This window comes from Manacus candei, unplaced genomic scaffold, assembly GCF_025592945.1.
Source record: "Manacus candei isolate 608988 ecotype Guabito, Panama unplaced genomic scaffold, ASM2559294v1 h1tg000023l, whole genome shotgun sequence".
Classification (NCBI taxonomy): Eukaryota; Metazoa; Chordata; class Aves; order Passeriformes; family Pipridae; genus Manacus; species Manacus candei.
The window spans coordinates 5,132,568-5,155,678 of NW_026138071.1; the positions used below are offsets into that span (position 1 = coordinate 5,132,568).

At 39.2% G+C, this 23,111-nt stretch overlaps 1 protein-coding gene across 2 annotated transcripts in view; it reads left to right on the forward strand.

The window, feature by feature from the left end:
• The window catches only part of CNTNAP5 (contactin associated protein family member 5), a 284,130-nt gene that overhangs the window by 137,202 nt on the left and 123,817 nt on the right, over positions 1 to 23,111 (forward strand). The window contains exons 6-10 of one of the 2 annotated variants that reach the window (XM_051786918.1): positions 1 to 185; positions 3,802 to 3,945; positions 14,753 to 15,017; positions 17,690 to 17,839; positions 18,939 to 19,110. In XM_051786918.1, coding sequence (XP_051642878.1) covers positions 1 to 185; positions 3,802 to 3,945; positions 14,753 to 15,017; positions 17,690 to 17,839; positions 18,939 to 19,110 — 916 coding nt within the window. Of the gene's footprint in view, positions 186 to 3,801; positions 3,946 to 14,752; positions 15,018 to 17,135; positions 17,543 to 17,689; positions 17,840 to 18,938; positions 19,111 to 23,111 lie in introns of those variants that run through there. The other variant, XM_051786919.1, reaches the window with a different exon arrangement.

The window sequence follows — 23,111 nt, forward strand, 5'->3', positions numbered from 1 at the left end:
GGGACTCCAACCTGCACTTCAGTAACAGCCACACATCTGTCACCCTGGGCAGCCTCCTGGATGACCAGCACTGGCACTCGGTTCTCATAGAACGCTTCAACAAACAAGTGAACTTCACAGTGGACAAGCACACCCAACATTTCCGAACGAAGGGGGATTCAGATCACTTGGATATTGATTATGAGGTGTGTGAAGCCCTTTAGGTTATAACCTGGGAAATGAGGTATGAATTTTGGTATAAAATGAATATGATGGAAAGCAACCACTCTATGAGCTGTTTCTTTCCAGCAAAGATCTTTATTTAATAGTTTCTTTCCAGAGAGAGTTCTTTCATACTTCAAAAGCATAAACTATGTCAGTGCAACTCTACATATGTCAGTCTCAGAAAATGACCAGTTTCTGTACAAATATGCATTGGATTATGCTTACACTTAGAAGTACAGAAGACTTTGAACTAAATGAAAAGTTATAGCCCAGGTTCTAGTCAAATCTTCAGGGAGCAACTGCCCTTTTCTGTAGGGAGAGGTGCTGTGTCATCGTCTCCAACACAATTTTGTTTGCACATTATGCGCCATTCCTGCATTTGATTGACATGACCATGGGGATACCAGCCCTGAGTTGTCCCTCTATCCAACCACAGCTTGGCTTGGATTACAGTGCTCCAAATAGAGATGAGCAGGTAAAAACCATTGTTTTCCCACTAGGAATGGAAGACCCTCAGAATGAAAGGGTGTTGTAGCTAGGTGGGAATCATTCTCTTCTCCCAGGTAACAAGCGACAGAATGAGAGGAAATTGCCTCAGTTGTGCCAGGGTCTGTTTAAATTTAATAGTAGGAAAAACTTACTTTCTGAAAGGGGATCAGACATTGGAATAGGCTGCCCAGGGAAGTGGTGGAATCATCCCCCCTGAAGTGTTCCAAAGGTATGTAGATGTGGCACTTGGGATATGGTTTAGTCATGAACACAGTGGTGCTGGATTGGACTTGATCTCAGAGGCTTTTTCCAGCCTTAGTGATTCTATGATTCTGTGACTTTCACAACAACTAGCTCTGGCCCAGGTCCCTTCACATCTGGGGATTTGCTGCAGAGCATCCTGATCTAGGGAGCCAGAGCAACTCAGCCAAGGAAGGACTGAGCAGAGGAAATATCCTGCCTGCCCACAAACCCCAAGGCTGCTCCCCTTTGATGAGACCAAGGTGTGGCAGAGTGCAGTTTATATCACTCCAACAGTTCAGTGCTCATGCCTGACAGTTGTTAAAAAAAAACCCTTAAAAAAATTATATATCATCATATCTATATGCAAGGCAGTTCCTCATCCATTCCCCCCAACAATGTACACTTGTGTGCAAATTAAGCATGTTCATTTTTGTCCCCCTGTGCTTGTCTGCCAAGTCTCCATCACCCACAAGGCACAGGGTTGTGCTGACACAGTCAGAGCCATCACCCTGTCCAGATGTGTCGAGCTGGCACGGTTCATTGCTTAAGAGACCACAAGTTTCCCCTCTGCACTTCGAATTCTTTTCTCTGGGAAGAATCATTTCCCAGCACACCAAAGGGAAAAAAGCAGATGTCTTGGCAGCGGCAGGTGCCTGCTCTCTCCTTTCAACTTCCAGCTGAAATTCCCTTCTTTGCATTTCACAAAGCAGGATGGAGAGAATGGTACCTGTCCCATGGCACTGCTGTTCCAAATCATGAGCACATTTAATAGGGACAGCACATTTGAGCATTGGGATTCTGCAACAGCTTCAGACTGAACCATCAGGGGCCAAAGCTGTAACTGCTTTTAAGATGGGGTTGAGGAAAGCCAAATGATTGATTCATCAGCTTTCCTAATTTCAAACTAATAAAATTCCTTGCTTCCTGCTTGATTTTGATTAGGGGAAACTCAAGTTCCAATTTAATTTGTAGAATAATTTTTCCACATGTTCCAAAATAAGGAGCTTGATAGAAAAGTTCTTCAGCTGGTGTTAATCAGCATCACCACTGACCTCTGCAGCACTCAGACCTGGTCTCTGGTGCTTAGTTTTTCACAGTGTGTTTTTTCTCCATTTGCACTGGACAATCTTTCAGTCAAACATTACAGCAATACAGGCTACTGAAAGTTTATTTCAGCACACTTTAGGGATTAAAGGTCTTACTGAGGGTAGTAAAACCATTACTTTTGTAATTAAAATTATTACAAATCACAAAGGAAACTGTTTTCTTAATAATGCAGTGGTGTAATTGATATTGATTTTATTTCTGGTTTTGAAACTCCAGTACAGAGTCCCTAAGCAGGAAACTTTAAGAATAGAACATGAAAGAAGGAAAGTCTGCTGTTTTAGGAGGAACTAATGATTCTCACTGGAAAAAAAAATTGCTACCACAGAAGCCCTCATGCCAATAACAAACCTGCAAGTAGCAGTCTGTTCACTCTATTTCTCTGAAGTAATCAATTAATACAACTGAGGTGCAAGTTCATTAAGGACTTTTTTTCAAATAAGTGCTTTCAAGGCTACCAAGGGAAGTTTCATTTGCTTATGTATCCCAGCTTGTTATGTAGAGTGGAATGGAAAATAACACACAAATTTCCCTTTATTTCTGTAATAATGAACTGAAGTAAGGCATTAGGAGTTGTGACAGAGGAATAAGGTTGACCAGGTTCCAGCAGCTGTCAGCATGTAGAGCAGTGCCACACAGTGCCTGCCCTTGCTGCAGTGGATGCAGCAGGACTGCAGCACATCTTCTGTAAGTGCAGTGGCTGTAGGATCCTCACCTGCATTATCACACTCACAGTGCTGCTGGCTGTGATGGGAATAATGAATAAAACCCTAGTAGTACCACCAGTAAGGTTTTGCCAGAAAGGTCGGTAGAATTAATTAGAAATGAGCACTGACATTCGGAAAATGAAGGTAGGATTATCAGAATGTTTTTGGGTTCTGGGGTTTGGGAGCTGTTTTTATTTTTTTTCTTTTCTTTCTTTTCTTTGAATTCTAGGCAGTTATGCTGGATTTTGGAAGCTTTATTTTCTTAGGCTCTTTGTCCTCCCAGGGCTTTCAGCCCTCCAGTTGGGTGATGAGTCGTAGCCTGCACAGTACTAACATCTGCCAATACTTAGACAACAGCTCAGCAGAAGTTTTGTGCAAATGTGTAACCTGCAGAGCTTCTTCATGACACTGCTCAGTCCCAAATGCCACATGTGACTATTGTAAAGGCCAAAGAACAATGAAATTTAGGGAAAATGAATGCAAGCTACAAATGGGATATTTTGTGTTTGTGATACTACCCTCCACTGGCTGAATTAAAAATTGTTCAGATGCATGACTGGTAGAAAGGGGTGAGCCCAGCTCTCAGGCAAATCCAGTGCTCTGTGGGCAGAGAGAATTTATTCCTCCATTGCTCAGGAGTTCCCTGGGCTGCAGCTGGTGTCATCCTTCAGGATGGTGGGGCTGTGATTTGGACACTGTGTGAACATTTCCTTGGGCATTGTGTGTTCCTGAGTGGGTAGCTGGTGACACCAGGTTGGTGTGTCAAGGCACTTCAGAGCTGTTTCAAGCTGGTGAGCTGTCTGCTGCAGAGGTGTTTCTCCAGTAGCTGTAGTGCTATGGGGGCTGTGATTCCCTCTGTGGGGTGGCCAGGTCCTGCTTCATGCTCCCAAGTGCCTCTGTTGATGTGAATTTGTTCTTAGATAATATTCCAGCTGGATGCATGAAGTGGGGCTCTGCTGTCTTGGTTTTGGGATGATAATATAATATATATAAAAATATAAATATATATATATTATAATATTATAAATAATACTGTTCTTATTCTTTCCAAAAGCTCAGTTTTGGAGGTATTCCTGTACCGGGGAAACCAGGAACCTTTCAGAGGAAAAATTTCCACGGGTGCATTGAGAACCTTTATTACAATGGAGTCAATATAATTGACCTGGCAAAAAGGCGCAAACCTCAGATCTATACTGTGGTAAGAGGCAATACTGCATGCTTTCCTTCTTTGCTTCCATGCTGTTGGTGCTCTCTTGGTGCTACTGGCTGCACTGAATGATCAGAGTTCAGATTTAGATAGCTATGGGCATAATTAGCTTGTTAAAATGAGGATAACACCAGCCAGTGCCGACTCCTGTGGTGAGAGTTATTGAAAGACACATGTGGAAATTAATGCATTTCTCTGACTTTCCAGGTGTATTAGAAATTGCTTGGAGAAACTTTTTAATTAATTTTCCAAGATTAAAATGTATATTTTTGATGGCATGATAGAAATCATAGAGGTTTTTTTTTTGTTAACTCAGATCATTCTCTATCACTGTTGAATAGTACAGTAGTAGCAAAATTTTACTCTGATATTTAAGTTCACATTATAGAGAAGATATAATTTTTTTTTTTATTATTGTAAATAGTTTCCTTTGTGCTGTTTCTTACAGTCAATATTGACAGTTCTGAGAAGCATTGATCTGGTACTAGTGTCTCTAAATGTGGGGGCTAAAACTAGAGGAACTATTGTCTTATGCACCTTGCTAACAAAAAAACCACAAATGCAACTTCACGCCTAATAATATCCAAAATTACAAATATATTTAAATGTATTATGAGCAAGATAAGGAGTATTTTATTTTACAAGAAGAGGGAACAGTACACTTCCATGCAACCTTGACAAACTGTAAATAATTCAGCTCTCTGTTTAGCTTGTGCCTCACTCCATGCTTTGATATGTACCTTTTGGCTAATACTGTGTCTTTGGAGAATGTGGAGATGAAACTTCTTCTGGCTCTCATGGCATCTTCTAGTTTGTAGTAGCGTATATGAACACGCTGAACCTAAAACAAAGCAAGCCAGAGGACCAAAGAAATTCTTTCTGCACCTTCCCTGCCTAGGGCAAGGCTGAATACATAGAGAAATAGAAAATGGAAAGGTGATGGGTGAGAAGTCCCGCATTGTGTTGCTGGCAGTCAAGACTGCCTCCAGGATGCTCCCCTGGGACTGAGAGACTTTGCTTTAATAATCTAGAGTTTGATGTTATGAGTGAGGACTCAAAAGGTTCAAGTCTTATGAACTGTGTTAAATTTCTCTTCCCCTCAGCTTACTTGCTAAGGGGGAAGCAAAGAGCCCTGGTCTGCTTCTTAGGTCATTAAACAGCTGGTTGTTTTACTGCTGGATAATGGGAAGGCCTTTCTAAAGGGAAAGAGAAAAAATTTCAATGCACTTTTTCTCTGAATAGCATTGTCTGGGTATAAGTGGCCCCAAGCAACGAAACTCTGTTATTGCAATACTTGGCTCAGTCTCAGAATCCGGCTCCTTTCCTCAATGTCAGGGAGTGGGGATGTGCCTCCATTTTTCAATTTCTTTCCCATAATGCCATAGTTTTCAAAGCCTGGCTGCTGTACTGCATTTCTCAAGGTCTGTGAGGCTCTGTGCTCAGTTTCTGTGACACTTGTGTATGCAAAATGCATGGAAAGGTTGCCACACTTAACAGTACATCACAATCTTAGATGAACACCCTTCTATGAGAAATGGTTCATGTAAATCTGTTCTTCAACCTTCTTTGCATCACAGCTATTTCTCTCCTCTGGCAATGCTTATGTTCTCCTAGGTTACACAGGATCTTCCTTTGCCACCTTTCTGCTCTTCGCCACTCCTTAGCAATTAACTTACTCAAATTAAAATAACTTGTTCTAGCTAAATGTAGTCTTTTGCCTGCCAGAGTTACTCTGCACTAAATACTTTTACTCCAAGCACGTTGAGGTTGTCATGCAACCAGCCATATCCCCAGGGAGCTGCAAGCTTCTCTGCTTCATGTCTTTGTAGTTGCTAAGGTTGTCTGGAGTGAAAATGCGATGAAAGAAAAGGCACAGAAAAATAATTAAATGTAGCAGGGACTTGAAATCACTTCTTCCAAAAATGTGTTGTATACTTGTGTTCTCTCCCCAGCTTTGGAGACCATCAGGGATAGTTCTGCATTGTTAGTCCCCAAAATACCTTTGTCTCCCAGGAAAAGATAATTGAGGACAAACTGGTTAGTGTGGGATTAGAAAGCCATTAATGCTCAGAAATGCCAGCTTTGTCCTCCAAAGGCAGGCAGACTTCAACACTCAGTCTCTGCTTCACTCTATGCCTTTGTGAATGTTAACACAGTCAGTGAGCCAAACTTGTGGGTCTTCGTATCCAACAGCTTTGTTTTGGTTTTTTTTTTTTTTTTTTTACTGTTGACATCTTTCACACAAGCAGCTGAATGATACATCAGCTTTGGAGGTATAGATTTCCTCTTATGATATAGTTCCTCATCCATATAAATAATGGTCTCAAATCAGCTGCATTTAGAGTTGGAGGAAGAAACTACAGGTTGTCAATAACAGATTACTGCAGTATGTATTGTACTCTTGGGTGGTGGCTGTGATTATCATTCTGCCTGTTCTTTTCTGTAACTCATTTGCACTTGTCAGAGTTGCAATAAAACCCCTTGAGAAGGCATCTCAAGATAACGAGGCAGTGTGTCTCTTTGAACTGAAACTTGCCTTCAGAATTCCATTTTTATATTGCCTGATACTTAACCTCTCTGCATGGCCCTATCTGTTTGGACAGGATATCTGTCTACTCTCTGGGGTTTCTTCTGTCCCTGATGGCATGTTGTGGGCTTTTTTTTTCTTGGGTGGGGGGGATAGCATCAGGGAAAGTGTTTTGGGTTCTTTGTTTGGGTTTTCTTTGTTTTGTGTGTGTTTCAGTTTGTTTGTTTGTTTGTGGGTTTGATTTGGTTTGGTTTTTCCTTCCCCTAGGTCATTGAGCATAGAGGAGTAATAGGGAATCTTTTATGTGCTTTCCAAAGTGATTACTGGTTTTAATGTCAAGTGGTCAAATTTCTGTAATTGCCATTGTCAGGGTTTACAGCAGTTACTTGTGCTTCTTGGGCAATTAATTAGGGGCAGGAAAATATGCACATAAGAGCCACATTTACAAGAAGCAGAAGAGAATTGTTCTTCCCAGAAGGAATCTTGGCCTGCTGATATCTGGGATGGAGAAGTTCTCATTGAAGGGTTTTTTGCTTAAGAGTGTATGTAGATGTAGGAGGAGATGCAACAAGTTCTAGGAAGAGAAACCTATTGAGAATTGCTAAATACATCTGGTTAATGGAGTAGATAAGAGAAAAGATACCTATAACATCCTGAAAATAGCTATAAGATCCTGGCCACCAGTGCTTACCTACTGCTAGATTCAGGCTGCATCTTTAGAAATTGTTCAAATGTGACCTGTGACCAGCCTTTTAAGTCTTTTTGTGCTTCACTGATTTGTTATGTCAAAATAAGAAGTTGTCTAGCCGATGAAAATAAATTAAGAGGTCATGAAAAGATGCTGTATTTTATCTTGTGTTTCACTCTACTTACTGAAATTGAGAAAAACACAATCTCCCTTTCTCTTCCATTACCTCTGGCTAATAGAAATTGAAGCTGTATTTTTATTTAGCAGAGCAAACCCTGTGCTGACTTGAGAAGAGTGCAGGATATTTGTAAGGCAGAAGTTGTCAGCCCTCAGATATGCTTGAATTTCTACTCTGGCCTGCCATGTTGAATCTGGGAGTGACAGTTCAGCACAACAAGGAATGTGGTGACATGTAAATGTATCACTGTAGTGCCTTGGGGAAATAACCAATTGCCAGCATCAAAGAGCAAGGAAAGATACTTAGTGACAGAAGAATGTAAACTAATAATTCATTCCCTTTATAGAGAATCCAAACATGCTATTTTATTAAGCTGATTTGAGATACCTTCATCCTGAGAAGTATTTACTTGTCTATGCCTGTCTCGTTCTACCAAAGTGCTATTGCAAGTGTTGATCTATCTTTGAATATCAGGCTGGTGATTTGTGAAGGCCTCTACTAGGATTTGAAGAATCAGGAGTTAGATTTTTTTTCTTAGTTTTTGCACTGCAGTCAGACTACAGGAATCATAAATAAAAAATGTTGGAAATGCTTAGTGACAACTTCCTAAGGACTAAATCAAACTCCTAAAAAAAAAAAAAGTTTTATTCAGTTATTTAATGAAAGTTTTGAGTCACACAATTAGAAAGAGAACTGAATTTACTGGGTTTTAGGTAAGGCAGGTGAACTCAGATTCCAGAAATATTTGGTTCCTGTAAAAATAGCTTTTTATATTTTCTTCTGTGTCTCCTTCTGCTCTCTGGGTCTTCAGATGAGTCTCTTTCACATTCTACCTTTAGTGTGGAGTAGCAAGGAAGTATATATATAGAGCATTCATTTTAAGGTCCCATTTTATTGTTGCTGAATGATATAACAGGATTATTTTGAAAGAAATTAGGTATGTCACCTCAATTAAGGTCTTGAAATAAAGTCTGTTTAAATGACATTTTTCCTATTGATTTCAGTTGGCTTTGTCTACAATTCTAAGTTTCAGAGTGCAAATATATAATCCAGCACACATCTGTAATAATAAACTCTCTTTGATATAAAAGTTTTTTTTATGTTAGGATTCTGATAGTTGTGATGACAAGTGAAGCAAGACTTTTGAGGAGAGAGACCATATTTTTTAATAAGACTGCAGAGAAAAATGACATGTTTCTGAGCAAATAAGGTCTTTTTGAGAGTCATCAGCCTTCAGCAAGTTACACGTTAGAAACAATTGTTCTAATAAATAAAACAAGGGTTTTATTTATTACTGGATAGTCAAATTGAATGAATAGGGTAGTTAGTACCTGCTGAGTGGAGCAGGATGTTTCAAGGTGGGACGTGATAAGGCAGTTAGTCCCTGTAGGAGAGGAAGAGAGATGGCTAATTATTGTCAGAGGAGTTAGCAGGGAAAAAGGAAAATGGGATGGAATGCAATTTGCTTCAAAGCCAAGGCTTTAATGTATTTTGTAAGGTCTTATTTCAATTGGTAAGGCCTTGGGAACTACTTGGTACTTGGCTACCTGACATAACAGAAAGGGGGCAAGCTGACCCCATCACAATCAAGAGTCAGGATTGTGTTCATTTCACACCAGTCATTTAGGATGGTGTTATACTGTGATACACTGATAATTGGAATTTAAAAGAGGAAAATCTATTAAAGGAAACTAATACATAAAAAAAAAAAAAACCCAAAAAAAAAAACAAAAAAAAACCCACCAAAACCAAACCAAAAAAATCCTGATAAGAATTGCTTTCTGTACATTTTTCTATTTTAAGGTAGATGTGATTTCATAATAATAATAATTAAAAAAATCTTTGCTGCCGTGTTTTGTTCCAGGCAATAAAACTTAATAAGCTGGAGATCACTTTACCTTGAGCTGGAACAAAAATTGGACTTGGATTGTAATAATTTGCCAGTTTAATCTAAGACATCTATCTTATTCACTTCTGGCAAGGTGAATTTGAAAGGCTGGCTTGACTCCTACTTGTTGTTCAAAGGAGGGTGTCTGGATGAGATGGAGTTAATTCCCCATAGCAGACCCCAGAGGGCTGTGCTTTGTGTTGGTAGCTAGAAGAGTATTGATAACACACCAGTGTTTTGACTACTGCTGAGCAGTGTTGGCACAGCATCAAGGACACCTCTCCAATATTCCTCCCTCACCAGGAGCCTGGGGGTAGGTGAGATCCTGGGAGGTGACATAGCCAGGACAGCTGACCCAAACTGAGCAAAGCGATGTTCCATACCATATAAATCTGCTCGACAATAAAAGCCAAGAAAAAGGAGAAGGAGGAGGATAGCATTTATTATTCTGATGTTTGTCTTCTGGAGCAACTACTACTTCTGCTGAAAGCCTGCTTCCTAGGAAGTGTCTGGACATCACCTCCTGATGGAAAGTAGAGAATAAATCTTTTGGTTTCCTTTACTTCTGTTTACGGCCTTTGCTTTTACTTTATTAAACTGCCTTTATCTTGACCCAAGAGGTTTTTTCCATCTTTATTTTCTTCCCCTGCCCCATGAGGAGGGGAGTGATAGAGTGCCTTGGTGGGCACCTGGCATCCAGACAAGGCGAATCTACCACAAAGGGAAAATATTAATTGGTCACTCTTTTTTTGCGTTTCCTCCTGTCTTTTTTTTTTTCCTTTTCCTGTCTGTTATGTAATTTTTCCAATTACATCTATATTTGCTCCCATCTTTTATCAGCAACTCTTAACTATTGTACCATATAATGAAACAATAATGTACAGTTACTATGGACATAAAAATGGTAAAATGCTTTGTTCTGCTTCTGGCCAGTGACATAGCTTAGGACTCTGTGATAAAGAGCATCCATAAACATTTAGCCAACATCTAATCTCTGATTCTCTCACAGTCACAACGTTTCAGGTTTTTTGAAGCCTTCTTCTTTTTTTTTTTGTTAAGTGTTACTTTTTCCCCATTAGGAACATTATCTTAGTGTAAACAACTTAAAGCAATGTGATAAACAATTAGAATTTTATCATCATTCATGATACCTACAGTAAGTGGAGATAGGGCAAGTCTTTATCATGAGACTGATTATCACAGGGCTATATTAGTTTCAATGAAACTTGGATCAGGAAAGCTTTCAGATTTTCATAATTTTGCTTAGTGAAAGAGGAATCCCCTTCAGTATAGGGTGGGTATGGACCCCTGCTCTTGGAATGGATTGGTTGCTCACTCAGTGGACTACTCCTAACTCAAGTAACACTGTGCACCTTGGTGCTCCCATATCCTGTCTGAAGACAGTTTGCAACAGTATTTCAGAAGGCTGGAGCTGGGATCTCACTTTGATTTGCTTTTCATTCAGTGCTTAGCAAGGTCTTGAAATGTATTTGAAATCTATGTGGGTTTCCTGACATCTGTTCTGCTTGAGAAAGTTAATTTAAAAACGGGATTTGAAGGGACCTCCCTCATTCTTAAAATCCAGTTGTTCAGAGTCGAATGACAGTTTTTCATCTTATCCTTTGAAACTGCATCAGAGGTCACTTTTTTCCTCTGTCACCTTGCTCCCAAATTCATCTGCAAATTCAGTCTCTTCACAGCTAGAAATACTCCTCCAGTTTCTAAGCTGGAGATATTCTGGACAGTTTACCACATTTGTATTTCAGCCAGGCCTGGGATTTTAGTCCCCTTACCTGTCATATGAAGTATTCCTTTCTAATCTTCCGCAGAAAGCAAGACATCCTTTTTATTGGACAGTATCCATAGAGTGATTAATGACAAAAGTTAAGCACCCATTTGATACTCTAATCCGCAGGTAGAATAAGAGCTCAGAAATACTCATTTATTGTTCTTTCTTTTCAAGCTGTGATCTTGGCCTGGATCCTCTGGTAGGCTAAGTGCTGAGGATTTCAGCGCAGCTGTCAGTTTGAATAATTTCCCAAGTGCGTCTTATTTTTGATTAGTATTCTCTGAGAACAAGGAGAATGTATAAGAAACTTGATACCAATTGCCCTGGCTATGGTGTTGTCTTCTCTCTTCATTGAACAGTACATAGTATTACATGAAGAAGGGCCAGAAAAGACTGAAATGGTTCATTAAAGTTATACAGGTTTTATTGAAGTCCCACAGAAGTCACTGGAAAGGCTCCAGTCAGTTTTGGATGAGTTTTATGGCTCAGAGGATCTTCTAATGTAATCCACTTTTATCCTCATCACTTAGCAACTGTGTTCTTCCATTCTCTTTTAATAGGAAAAGCTTTGATTCTTTCTTAAAATGCTGTAACATGCCTGTTGATTCAACACCTTACTTGAACAAGAATCATCTCTAAAACTGTACCTTGCCTGCAGAAATCTGGGATGGTTCTACTCTTTTCTTGAGACAAGTACCATGGCAGCCAGTGAAAAAATTGTAAATAACTCCATTGCATTTCTAGGTTCAGAAGTTTTCTCTTGTAAGAACAATAAGAACTCTTTTGGAAAGATTTCACTGCTTATTAGAGGAGTCATTAATCAGTCTGAGGATGGACTCAATGGAATTCTCGAATGCCATAGTATAGCTAGAGTTTCCAGCAGCTGAGTAGAGCTGAGCATCTCCTTTATTGTCTCTAGGGATTAGACTGTTCTTATCCCATTTCCTAGCCAATGAGCTTCAACTTTTCAGTTAAACTGGGTTCAATTACAAAATCAAGTGTCTGCCAGAAATCTGGCATATACCCTGGAGAGTTCTAGAACTGCTGCCAATTAAAGCAAAATGCTTGTGATCAGATGCAGGTTTAAAGGGAGCTGTTTACTTTTCTGACTTAGATCTGATGGCAAAACTTGTTTGAGAATAAAATTCAGTACAAATTTAACAGTTTTTGTAAAGGGGACCTATCCCACTTCAGCGGACAAATGTTTTTCAAATCAACAGTTGCGTATTTCTTAATCGGATTTTCGTGTTATTGTCTCTAGGAAGGTGGACAGCATTGGTCAGTGTAAGGATGTTAGCAGCTATGGTTGGTGTAAAACATCATCTCGTTTTACTCTTGAATGCTGCTTTTAGAAGGTGTTTCCCTCCTAAATGAGTCAGTTCAACTGACTTAAGTTTACATGGCATCAACTTTACTTATCCTTTTTTTTTTTCCCCACAAACACTGGCTAGTTTTTAGCTCTGACTGCAACCAGATAAGGCCTTTACATCGTGGAGATCTCAATTTTTGAATAAGAGTAACAAAAATACCTTTTGAAAAGAACTCCCCCAAAAGGCAGACACACCTCTCGTCTATCCCAGAAATGTCCCTTAAATCTCATGTGCACAGAATATTGAGGCACCACCTTTATGCGTTTCCACCTGCTTGTTCTTGTGGCAGGTAGAATCACACTCTTCTTCAATTTGGTCAATGGAGAGGCTGCAGAGCTTGAAGTCTCACCAGGTTAAGCAAGAGAAGAGATGTGTAGCTCCTGTCCATATGTCCCAGCACTGGTCATGGAATCAACACTCATGAGTCAGGACAGGACTTCTGTGCATATCCCAGCTTACATGAATTGCTAGATACTGTGAATGACTGGAGTGTTGCTGAGTTTTTCAAGGCGTGGAGGCAACCCTTGAATTTAGGACTAGTGGCATGTGTTCAGAATCTCGTGTCAAATGCAGACGGAAACATTACCTTATATTTGGGCATATGCCTATGCATCAGTGATACTTTGTTATGCTGCTGCTACAAACAGTTGGAAGCATATTAACTACACAAGGTCTTTACTGGCTTGTTTTAAGGTCATCTGAAAGTTTGTTGTGCACTGCAAAATGTTTTTTCATCTTAGCATTTGCCTTCTTTGACACCATTAAGTCAGCCTAGGCATAGCTTTTTCTGCAGGTAGGTAAAAATCTGGAAAGAGCTTTGAGACAAAAATCATATCTGAATTCTTTACTGTGAGGGTGATGAGATACTGAAAAAGTTTTCACAGAGAATTTGTGGTTACCCATTCCTGGAAATTTTCAAGGCCAGGTTGGATGGGGCTTTGAGCAACCTAGTCTAGTGGAAGGGGGATTGGAATGAGATGAACTTTAAGGTCCCTTCAAACCCAAACCATTCTATGATCAATAAATGTCTTACAACTTTGTGTAAAATACTGAAAGCACTGTAAAGGAAAATTCCAAAGGAAAATAGTCATTGCCATTTAAAGTGTCTAAACTTAAAACAGCTCTAGAGAAGGTTAACTGTATTTATTTATAATCCTGCAGTTGACTGTTTTCTGTAATTTGGCATGAATTTGATTGAAAATTGAGGTGGATATATAACAACAACAATAGCAAAAAAAAGTTTGTGGCAACTCTTATGCAGGCAAAACCCACCACGTAGTAGAAACTTTAAAGGCTGAGAACAAATTTCTATCCTACTTCCCATATAACTGATGTTCAGTGGAGTTTGGATAAATTTTGGATTATATCTCAAAACTCATTCTAATATAATATGCTCATGGATTCCTTTTGCCTTTGCTAAATCTGGTATGTAGCATTCTGAACCTCACAGGGCAGGTAATATGTAAATAACTCTATACAGATAAATATCTACCAAGGGCTCTTTCATCCAGTGATAACTTAGTCTATTTCTGATACTTTATTTTCCATTTTAAAATACAAGATGGAAAGACATTTGAAAGTGATAGGGAACAGTTCCATCAGCTGTCTGAGATGGCAGAGAGGAATTCCCCAAGCACTGTGCAACTTTCTGCACATCCATCAAGTGCTGTTGGTTATAATTGTCCTGCTAGAGTGAGGTATGGGCTCTGATGAGAAGTGTTATCATGGAGAAAGCCTTACACTCCAATGTTTTTGTCAGATTACAGTTAGTATTTTACAAAGCAGCCTAGTTCAAAGCAAGGTGGCTGCAACAATCTCCTGGAGTGGCTCTAAAAGACATAGCTCCTTAGATGCCTCCTGGCTTTATATGTTGTTAAGGTTTTATTACGTCTTGAATGACCTGGTTGGGTAATCTACAATGGCTGAGGAAAATGGAGTTGTTTCTTCCACAAACTGCAGTGATACATGCTGGTACAGATTCTGCTGACTGCTTTGAGTAAATGTGCTGCTCTTCTGGGCAAATAGCACCATTGATTTCAGGGCTGGATGACTGATGTAATCAACTAAGGCGTGGTGTTGATAAGGGACATTTAGACACATCTAGATCCTTCTAAGAACTGTTTTGATTTTTTGATCTTTCCCATTTAGGATGAAAGTAAAATTTTGAAGTTAGATGTGTTTTCCCAGCATGGACAGATACATTTCCTAATGGTTTCCCAAGATTTGTGTCTGAATAATAATACCTATTTCAGCCTTGAGGGCCATTAGAAATCCAGTGAGCTTATTTAAATAAAGATGCTTTGGGATGACTGAAAAAAAAAAGTCATACTGATTATGTTTGATTTTTATTGTTTGCAGGGGAACGTGACTTTTTCTTGCTCAGAACCACAAATTGTTCCCATCACCTTTGTGAGCACCAGTCGAAGCTACTTGCTACTACCCGGCACTCCTCAAATTGATGGTTTGTCAGTCAGCTTCCAGTTTCGAACATGGAATAAAGATGGCTTACTTCTGTTCACCGAATTGTCTGAAAATTCAGGACCTCTCTTGGTTTACCTCCACAGTGGGAGATTGATATTACTTATTCAAAAAGAGACTGAGAACCCAGTGGAAATCAGTGAAGGTGCTTGTTTTTTGTTTACTTTCGTTTGTCTCCCTCTAAAACACAGAGTTTCAGCTCCACAGGATGAAAGAATCAAGAAATAAGGAAGCACCGAATCTTACTTTCTTTTTTAAATTTTCTTTTGATTTCCAGTGATAGAGCCACCCGGTACAGCTTGACCTAAGCATGGAAAATTGGCATCCTGAGATCTCTAGACTCGAACTGTCTGACAATTAGATCGGCCTCTGTGTTTTTAAGCAGTCATGCTAAATTATCTTCAGTCAGGTCACATGAAGACCTTCCTGTTTCCTGTCTTCAATAGTCAGCTGGGAGGCAGCTCAGCCACTGTACCTTTCTCCAGCACAAGTTAAGGCAGCCTTGAAGCTGATTTTCCTCCTCTGACTGTAGCTTTACACTCTCCCTTTGTGCTACAGTCAGAAGAGAGACTGAGCATGGGCTTCCTTTCCTTACACTCCCTCGGGCTTCCTTAGTCACTTTGCAAGTTGCTTTTTTCAGTGCAGCTGGTGGGATGCCTCTTTAATTTAAAATTGTGGGGAAACTGCTTGTAAACTCTTACCAGAACACCTTTGCATTGGATTACAGAGACATCAGGGAAACAATTTCAGATATACAACAAAGGCAGGACCAGAGTGGCCCTGCTGCCATGCCAGTGTGACTTACATAAGCCATGCTGGCATCCGAAACAGAAATGTTCCTAGTCTAGGGCCTTTGCATACCCCCATGCTGTTATGTAGGCATGCTGGAGGGGGAGAGTGGGAAATTAATATTTTGCATTGTTTGAATACTAGTTGCCAAAGGTGGACTGATGGAACTCAGATGAAATGAAATAATAATAATAATAATTATTATTATTAATAATAATAATAATAATATCTATTATTAAGTGCATATAAAATATAATTGTTATAATAATAACTGTTATTAGATATGAGAGCAGATGTTTTAAAACATTTAATATTAAAATATCCCCTGTAAAGACTAAAAGAGAATAGTTGTATCTATTAAAAGAAGCAGAGATAAAAACTGACAGAGTTGTCAAAGCAGAGCTGTTCTGTTTTGTTCCCCTGTGTGTTTTGTTCCCCTTTATTATAGAAGACGAGGCAGCCCTGCATCTATTCTTGTTCATGTAGATTGCCACAGCCATAGTTTGCTGCAACTGAACATTGAAAACCGATGTTCCAGCCTTTATTGCAGTCCTAATTAAATTGTTGACAAAACTGAGACAATGTCAATATTTGTTTGGATGTGTATGTTTTTTGTAATTCTGAAATCATGAACCTTAGCCCAGCCTTTGGTACTATCCAAAACATGGCTAAACTGGCTACTTACACGTGGAAAATATGCAGAAAGTGCAAATGCCATGTTCCACAGATGTCAGGTACTCACAATAAACTCACGTTTGCTCAAGAATTAACCTATTTTTGCCCCAAATGGGACCTATTTTGTTTTGTTATAGTTTCAAACTTCAGCAACATATTTCACTTCAAAATGGACTCGTTCTAGTTGAAAAATCATACATTTTTGCTGTAAAACCAGCCTCTAATTCCATGGCAATTGTGCATGTGTTAACAGCCATTACTGAGGAAATAGTCTCATTTTCGAATTCATAATGAAATGGCTTTTCATACACATAACACCCACATTTTTTTTATTGTGTTTTGAACTGTTCCCACAGTTCTTTGTGTTGCTAAGTGCTCGTTTGTTTTCTCTGAAAGCTACATTAACAAAAATATTCTGTTAGAGAGGGGAGTAAATACTAGTTGTCTGTACCTGATCTCAGTGACTCCAGCCTGACAGTAGCATATTTTGAACTGCTGTTAGGTTACTTTTGATCTGCACCACTGTGTGTGAGCTCAGAAGCTTGCCCAGTGTTTTTTACAGCTGTCAGAGTAGTGGATGTGGAGTTTCACTGTAGCTTTGTGCTGCTGTTTCAAGAGCCACAGTGGAACACTGATTTTCAGAATAAGGAAACAGAGAGGTCATATCCCACTTTGCACAAGTGTGTAGAAGAGAAAGAGGCTACCTCGTGTTGTTATCTCTCATTTATCTTTTCCTGGTCAGAGAAACAATCACAGCTCTCAGAAGATCCATGTTGAAATCCAATGTAGAAAGGTGCAAAGTGCATCCATTAATAGTACTGTGTGCTGCATTGATGCTAAAGGGTTTTAAGAAACACAAATCCTGCTGATACCTACTGGAGACTGCCAGGTTTCATATGGATCCCGAGAGCAGGGTATGACTGCCTCACTGAATCTAATCCTCTGTGACCTCAAGCACATGTTTAGTACCAGAAGCTCAGTAGAGATCTCTGCATGCTCCTGGGACATATAAGCATTTATCAACAGACTGAAGATAAACATAAAGGTGCACAAAATTATACTAATGTGCTGCCACAAAGGTGAGGGATCTGGCTAGCTTGATGAGTCCCTGTAGCACCAGATTAGATGAAAATGGAGATGACTTACTTAAATACTCTTACAAGCTTTCCCTTTCTTTGGCCCTTCTATGCCAGTTTGTTTCCAGAGGTAATGAGTTCTTTTCGACTCACAGTTCTCCCTCTTTTTGGATCAACTGCATATTTGTGGTCACCCGTTGGAAACAACAGGAGGTTTGAAGACCACAGTTGTCTCTTGCACCTCTTTTTTCACTCTTTGTACTTGTTTTTTTGCCAGGCACCAATCTCCACGATGGGCTTTGGCATTCTGTTAACATCAATGCCAGAAGACATCGCATTACCCTGACACTGGATAACAACGCTGCCACTGCCAGCCATGCAACCACTGTCTCAAGGATCTACTCTGGGAACAGCTACTATTTTGGAGGTAGGTTGTTTCAGACAGGTTTTTGTGATGCAGATCCTCAGGTGCTCACCACTGAGTTCTCCCCAGGTGCAGGGAGAACTCTGCAGCTAAGAGCAAACGGAATGACTGATTTTGGACAGCCAATTGAGCTGCAATGTAGGGCAGATTGAAGGGTGTTGGTTAAGCCTGACAGAGGGAGAACAAGCAGAACTACTAGCACAGCTATAAAAGTGGATAACTTGTATTGGTAACCAATGGATACCTACATCTAGCTGGCAAAATATGCAAAATCTACAAAACTTTATTAACCACAAGTGGGATATTTAGGCTTTTGTTTTGTTTTGTTTTGTTAAAAGGCCCTAGAACTATTAGTATTATCAATATTCCTGTAGATATCACAGTTCTGATCAGGCTCAGTAACTCTAGACTTCAGAACTTAGATGACATGCCTCAGATCTACAGAGGTATTTAGGTATGGTACTCTCGTGGAAATGAATATAGGTTTAGTTCAATTTTTAAAATGGAAAGAACAGTCTTGAAAAATACTATCTTCTCCTTTTTGGAGTGCAAGTATTAATTTAGATAACAGTAGTGTCATTAACTGTCTTTTTATATAATACATTTCTGTGTAGTGCTTCCTGTAGCAAGGGTCTGATTTTGATGAACCCTCTGAATAAGTGAGGATGCACAGGAGGCTTTGGATCTCAGAGTTGTCTAAATATTGAGGAAGAGATACAAATGGCTTTCTTGCTGCCCACAGGATTTCATCCTTTTACTGTGTGCATTGCTTCAGTAACAGAATTTAGCTCATAATGATTTTACATTTTGTACAACTTTTTCAATGTGAGTTAGTTGCTATCAACTGTGGAGTTTAAAGATGAAAAAAAATCACATTTTGATTTTGCTTATCACTTGTGAAAACCTCATACTCTGATATTTCCAGTAGCTGGCTGCTCTCTATTTTTTATCCCCTAACTGGATTTATAACACAGGAGGTTGCATAGCACAAGGAATAAAAACATTTGGAATTATAAGCCTATGAGTTCTTGCATTATGAAATCCCAGCAGAAATAGTTGAACATTCCAATATTCTTCTCTGCCTCTGCTCTTTTTCCCACAGGGTGCCCTGACAATTTCACTGATTCCCAGTGTTTAAATCCCATTACTGCTTTTCAAGGCTGTATGAGGCTCATCTTTATTGATAACCAGCCCAAGGACCTCATTTTAGTTCAGCAAGGCTCCCTGGGGAATTTTAGTGATTTACACATTGATCTGTGTGGCATCAAAGACAGGTAATTATTATTTCCTCTTTCTTGTATTTGTTCTTTTTTCATCCTAGTGGTTTATAGATACAGGTTGCATTAAGTGAAAATTCTAATCTGCCAACATTACGGATATTAGGCATAATAGAGCTACTAATAGAAAATACCACAACAAAGATAGGAGGACTGGAGGGGAAATGGTTTCAATTACAGGAGGCTCTCTACACATTGACTTGTAGGGAATAGAGTATGCAAATTCAATCAAACTACAGATTGGTGAAAGGATTAAATTTTATGCATAAACAACATTAGATTGCTTTGAAGTTTTAGAGGAAATGAAAGAGAAGGAAAAATTACTTGATTTATCAGAACATGTCATCCCCTTAATATATTAGTTGGTTTTGCTTAAGTAAATAATTTATAATTTTTCTTGTTAGCCATTACAGCACATTCGTGATGAAGATATGGTACACCTTATGTGCAATACTGCCCTTTCAGCGAGACAATATAATGATGAAATGTCTGTATCTGCCAGAGACACCTTTGAGTTTAAGTAGTAATCCGAATCCCTTCTAAATTGAAACCCAAGAGGAACCACAGATTTTCTTGTAAAAGTAGAGAAGAAATGAGCAACTGATATTTTTTTTAAGTACTTTATAATTTCTCTTTTGTTTCTTAGGGATTTTTAGTGTCTAAATATTTCTGAATTATTTCTGCAAATGTATGCTTTGAAGTTAGTATGTGGAATAATAGGTTCTGTTTTGTTTTTTGTTTTTTTTTAATCTGGCTAAGTTCTGAAAAATGGAAATGGAACTGCTAGAAATTTAATGTGCTTCAGATAGTTAAGAGAGTAGTAAGGATATTTTGGAAATGCATTAGGACCGTAAGCATTTAATGGTTTTTTTCCAGATATGTTGCTTAGAGAGTTGGAGCCAAAGGCCAGTCTCCATTATTCCTTACTGTAGGAAGGAACAGCCTGCTGGAGCTGCAGTTTTTTTGATAAGTGGGCAAAACCTCTGTGATCTGAGGCCTTTATGTTCATATTTGTATGTTCATGTTTGTTAATTTGTATGGAGAAAGTACTCAATTTGCTGATCAAACCTCTTTCCAGGTTTAATAGTTACTGAATTCAGGGGAATGTGAATTTCACACTTGGTGTGCCCGAAATGGTAGATGAAATTCATAAGATAAAGCTGATTTAATAAAAGGAATTAAAATGTCATTTTTCCTGAGACTTAAGAAGAAGAATTTTGTTGTTTTCTTGGAAAAACAGATTTTTTAAAATCAAGTAGACCATTCAAAACCAACTGGTGTGTTTTGTATGTTGAAACAAAAGGGAATTCTTCTGGTATGCTGCAGAGGTGCTGTGGGATGTCCCCAATGCCTTCATTGTCACCAAGTGCAGGCTACAGTGTAACTCTGTGGTTCTACTGAAATTATGTTCCTTATTTTTAGTGTACCAAGGATGACAAGCATCAATCTCTGATCACACCATAAAATTATTTAGGACAAGAATCCAAATATAAGAATGGTGGTGTTTTACATTAACACCACCATTATTGTGGAATATCACACACACACAAAAAAAGTTACATGTAATCTAGTAAAGATTTAAACACTTTATTGAAATGCTTTTCTCTGGGCAGCTTTAAATTTGTGTGTCCATACCATATGATCCAGATAGATCTATACGAGACATGATCTCTAGTAGTTATGATCTAGTAGATATGATATACTAGATTATAGAGTAGATATGATCACGAAACCAAGGTAGATTTTAAAAAAGGAAAAAAAAAATATGTACAATTGGCAAAAATTATTGTCTTATAGATGGATTTGGTGTATCAGTGGAGGTGCCTTGAAGGGCAAGAGAGAAGCCTGTGGTGTGGGAAAGTGTTGAGTTGAACTTCAGAAATACTCCTCATCATGGAAAGGCATGAGCCTCACTGGCACCGTGGAGACCGAAACTTTCTCACTCAGTGAAAGGGCCAGTGCTCCCTCCTTGTCTGAAAACTCCAATAACTGTGCTTTTGTTGGGAAGGAGAAAGGATATATGTTTGGGGTCTTTGTGGTCCAAATCATGTTATACGTTTTACACATCTGGGACACAATCTTGAGAGAAGTTAAATTTACAGAATTGATTTCATGAAGTTAAGTTGTTCAGTTCAAAGAAAATAAATAAGGAAATTGATCCTAAGCCAGTGGATGAGCTGGGGAAAGACTGAACATGAAAGTATTTGTGGAGTGTGTTCCTCCTAGTCATTTTTGAAAATTGTAGGTTCTGCAAGCTTGTATTATGGCATAATCAGTTATAACAAAGTATAGGTGCAAAGTTTGAGATAACAGATTGAAATGCAGTTGTGCCAGGTCCTGCACTCAGGTCATAACAACTCCATATAATACTCCAGGGTTGGGGCAGAGTGGCTGGAAAGATGACCAGCAAAAAAAGGATGTGAGGGTGCTGTTTTGACGGTGGCTAAACAGAAGCCAGTGTGAGCCCAGGTGGCCATAAAGGCCAAAGGCATCCTGGCCTGTATCAGAAATAGTGTGTCCAGAAGGACTAGGGAGGTGATTCTTCCCCTGTACTCTGCACTGGTTGAGGCTACACTGTCAAATCCTGTGTTCTTTTGTGCCCCTCGCTATAAAAACAACAGTGAGGTGCTGGAGCGTGTCCAGAGATGGGCAGTGGATCTGGGGAAGGGTCTATAGAGAGAATCATATGAGGAGTGGCGGTGTAAAAGTTCTTCACTGAAATGGGTGTCAAGCACTGGAATAGACTCTTCAGGAAAGTGGTGGAATCACCATCCCTGGAATGGTTCAAAAAACATGTGGATGTGAACATGGCAGGGCTGGGTTAACAGTTGGACTTAATGATCTTGGTGGTGTTTTCCAACCTTAAAGATTCTATGATTCTATCTAAAGACTTCATTGATGTCTAGTCTGCAGACTGGACAGTGTGCTCTTGAGTAGTTTTCAAATATTCTTCAAATTGGTTCAATGCACAAAATGTCCGACACTTTCAGTAACTGTAATTCAACTAGTCACTGTAGTTAAACTGGTGCCCTGTATCACAGAGGCTTTGGACTATAGGAAAACTGGGATCTGGCTCCAGCTGTGTAGGATCCAGCTGCTTATTCTCTCTGTATAAGGAGTATTAAAAATCTGTAAAAATCTCTTCTCCAAGAAATGTGATCTTGCCTTTCCTAATTATAAGATTTATTGCTGTGTGCACTGCAAAGCACACGTTTTTGTAATTTTAGCGCATGTGGGAATCGTGTAACTTAATTACCATGTAAATGGGACGTTTGTCTTAGTTATCTAAGCAAAAAACCTCTTTTGATGAATATCCTCTATTTAGAAAGTAGTTTATTTGTTACAGTCTTGTAGACCAAGCTCATTCAAACTTGGGCTCTGAAAGCAGTGGTTAGGCAGTTCACTGCAACTTGTGCCTGCTCTTTAAAAGAGAATTAATGACTTTATTTTGAAAAATGACAAACTTGGATTACTATTGATGCCCACAGTATGTTTTGGAGAGAGAATCCAGTTGTGCAAGTATATTATACACGCACCACACATATACACCCTGGGACTCTCTGTATAAAGTAATGAACCTTCATCTCTGGTATTTGAACAATATGTGTGCTCAGGTGAACTTGGCATTAATGCCTTCTGTCTCCCTGTATTTGTTATTTCTATTCTTCAGTAACTATTTCTTTGGAAATAAATGCCCCTGGCACTACCTGGGACATCAGAGAGTACACACAAAAAATAGGGCTGTTCATAAACATATGCAGAGTTTAGCCTTCTTTCCATTTGGTGGCTGGGCAGACAGTGCCAAGTGAAGATGCTTTTGGAGATACAAGTGACCTTAACTATCTTGTTGAACCTGCTTTAAGCAGGCAGCTTTTGCTAGAGACATTGAGAGGCTTCCTGCAGCCTTAGCAATCCTGTGAACGAGTCCACCCTGTATTTGTTCTGGTCCTAGATGAATGGGCAGTTCAGGATGTATCTGTGAGAGCTGAGATCAGCAG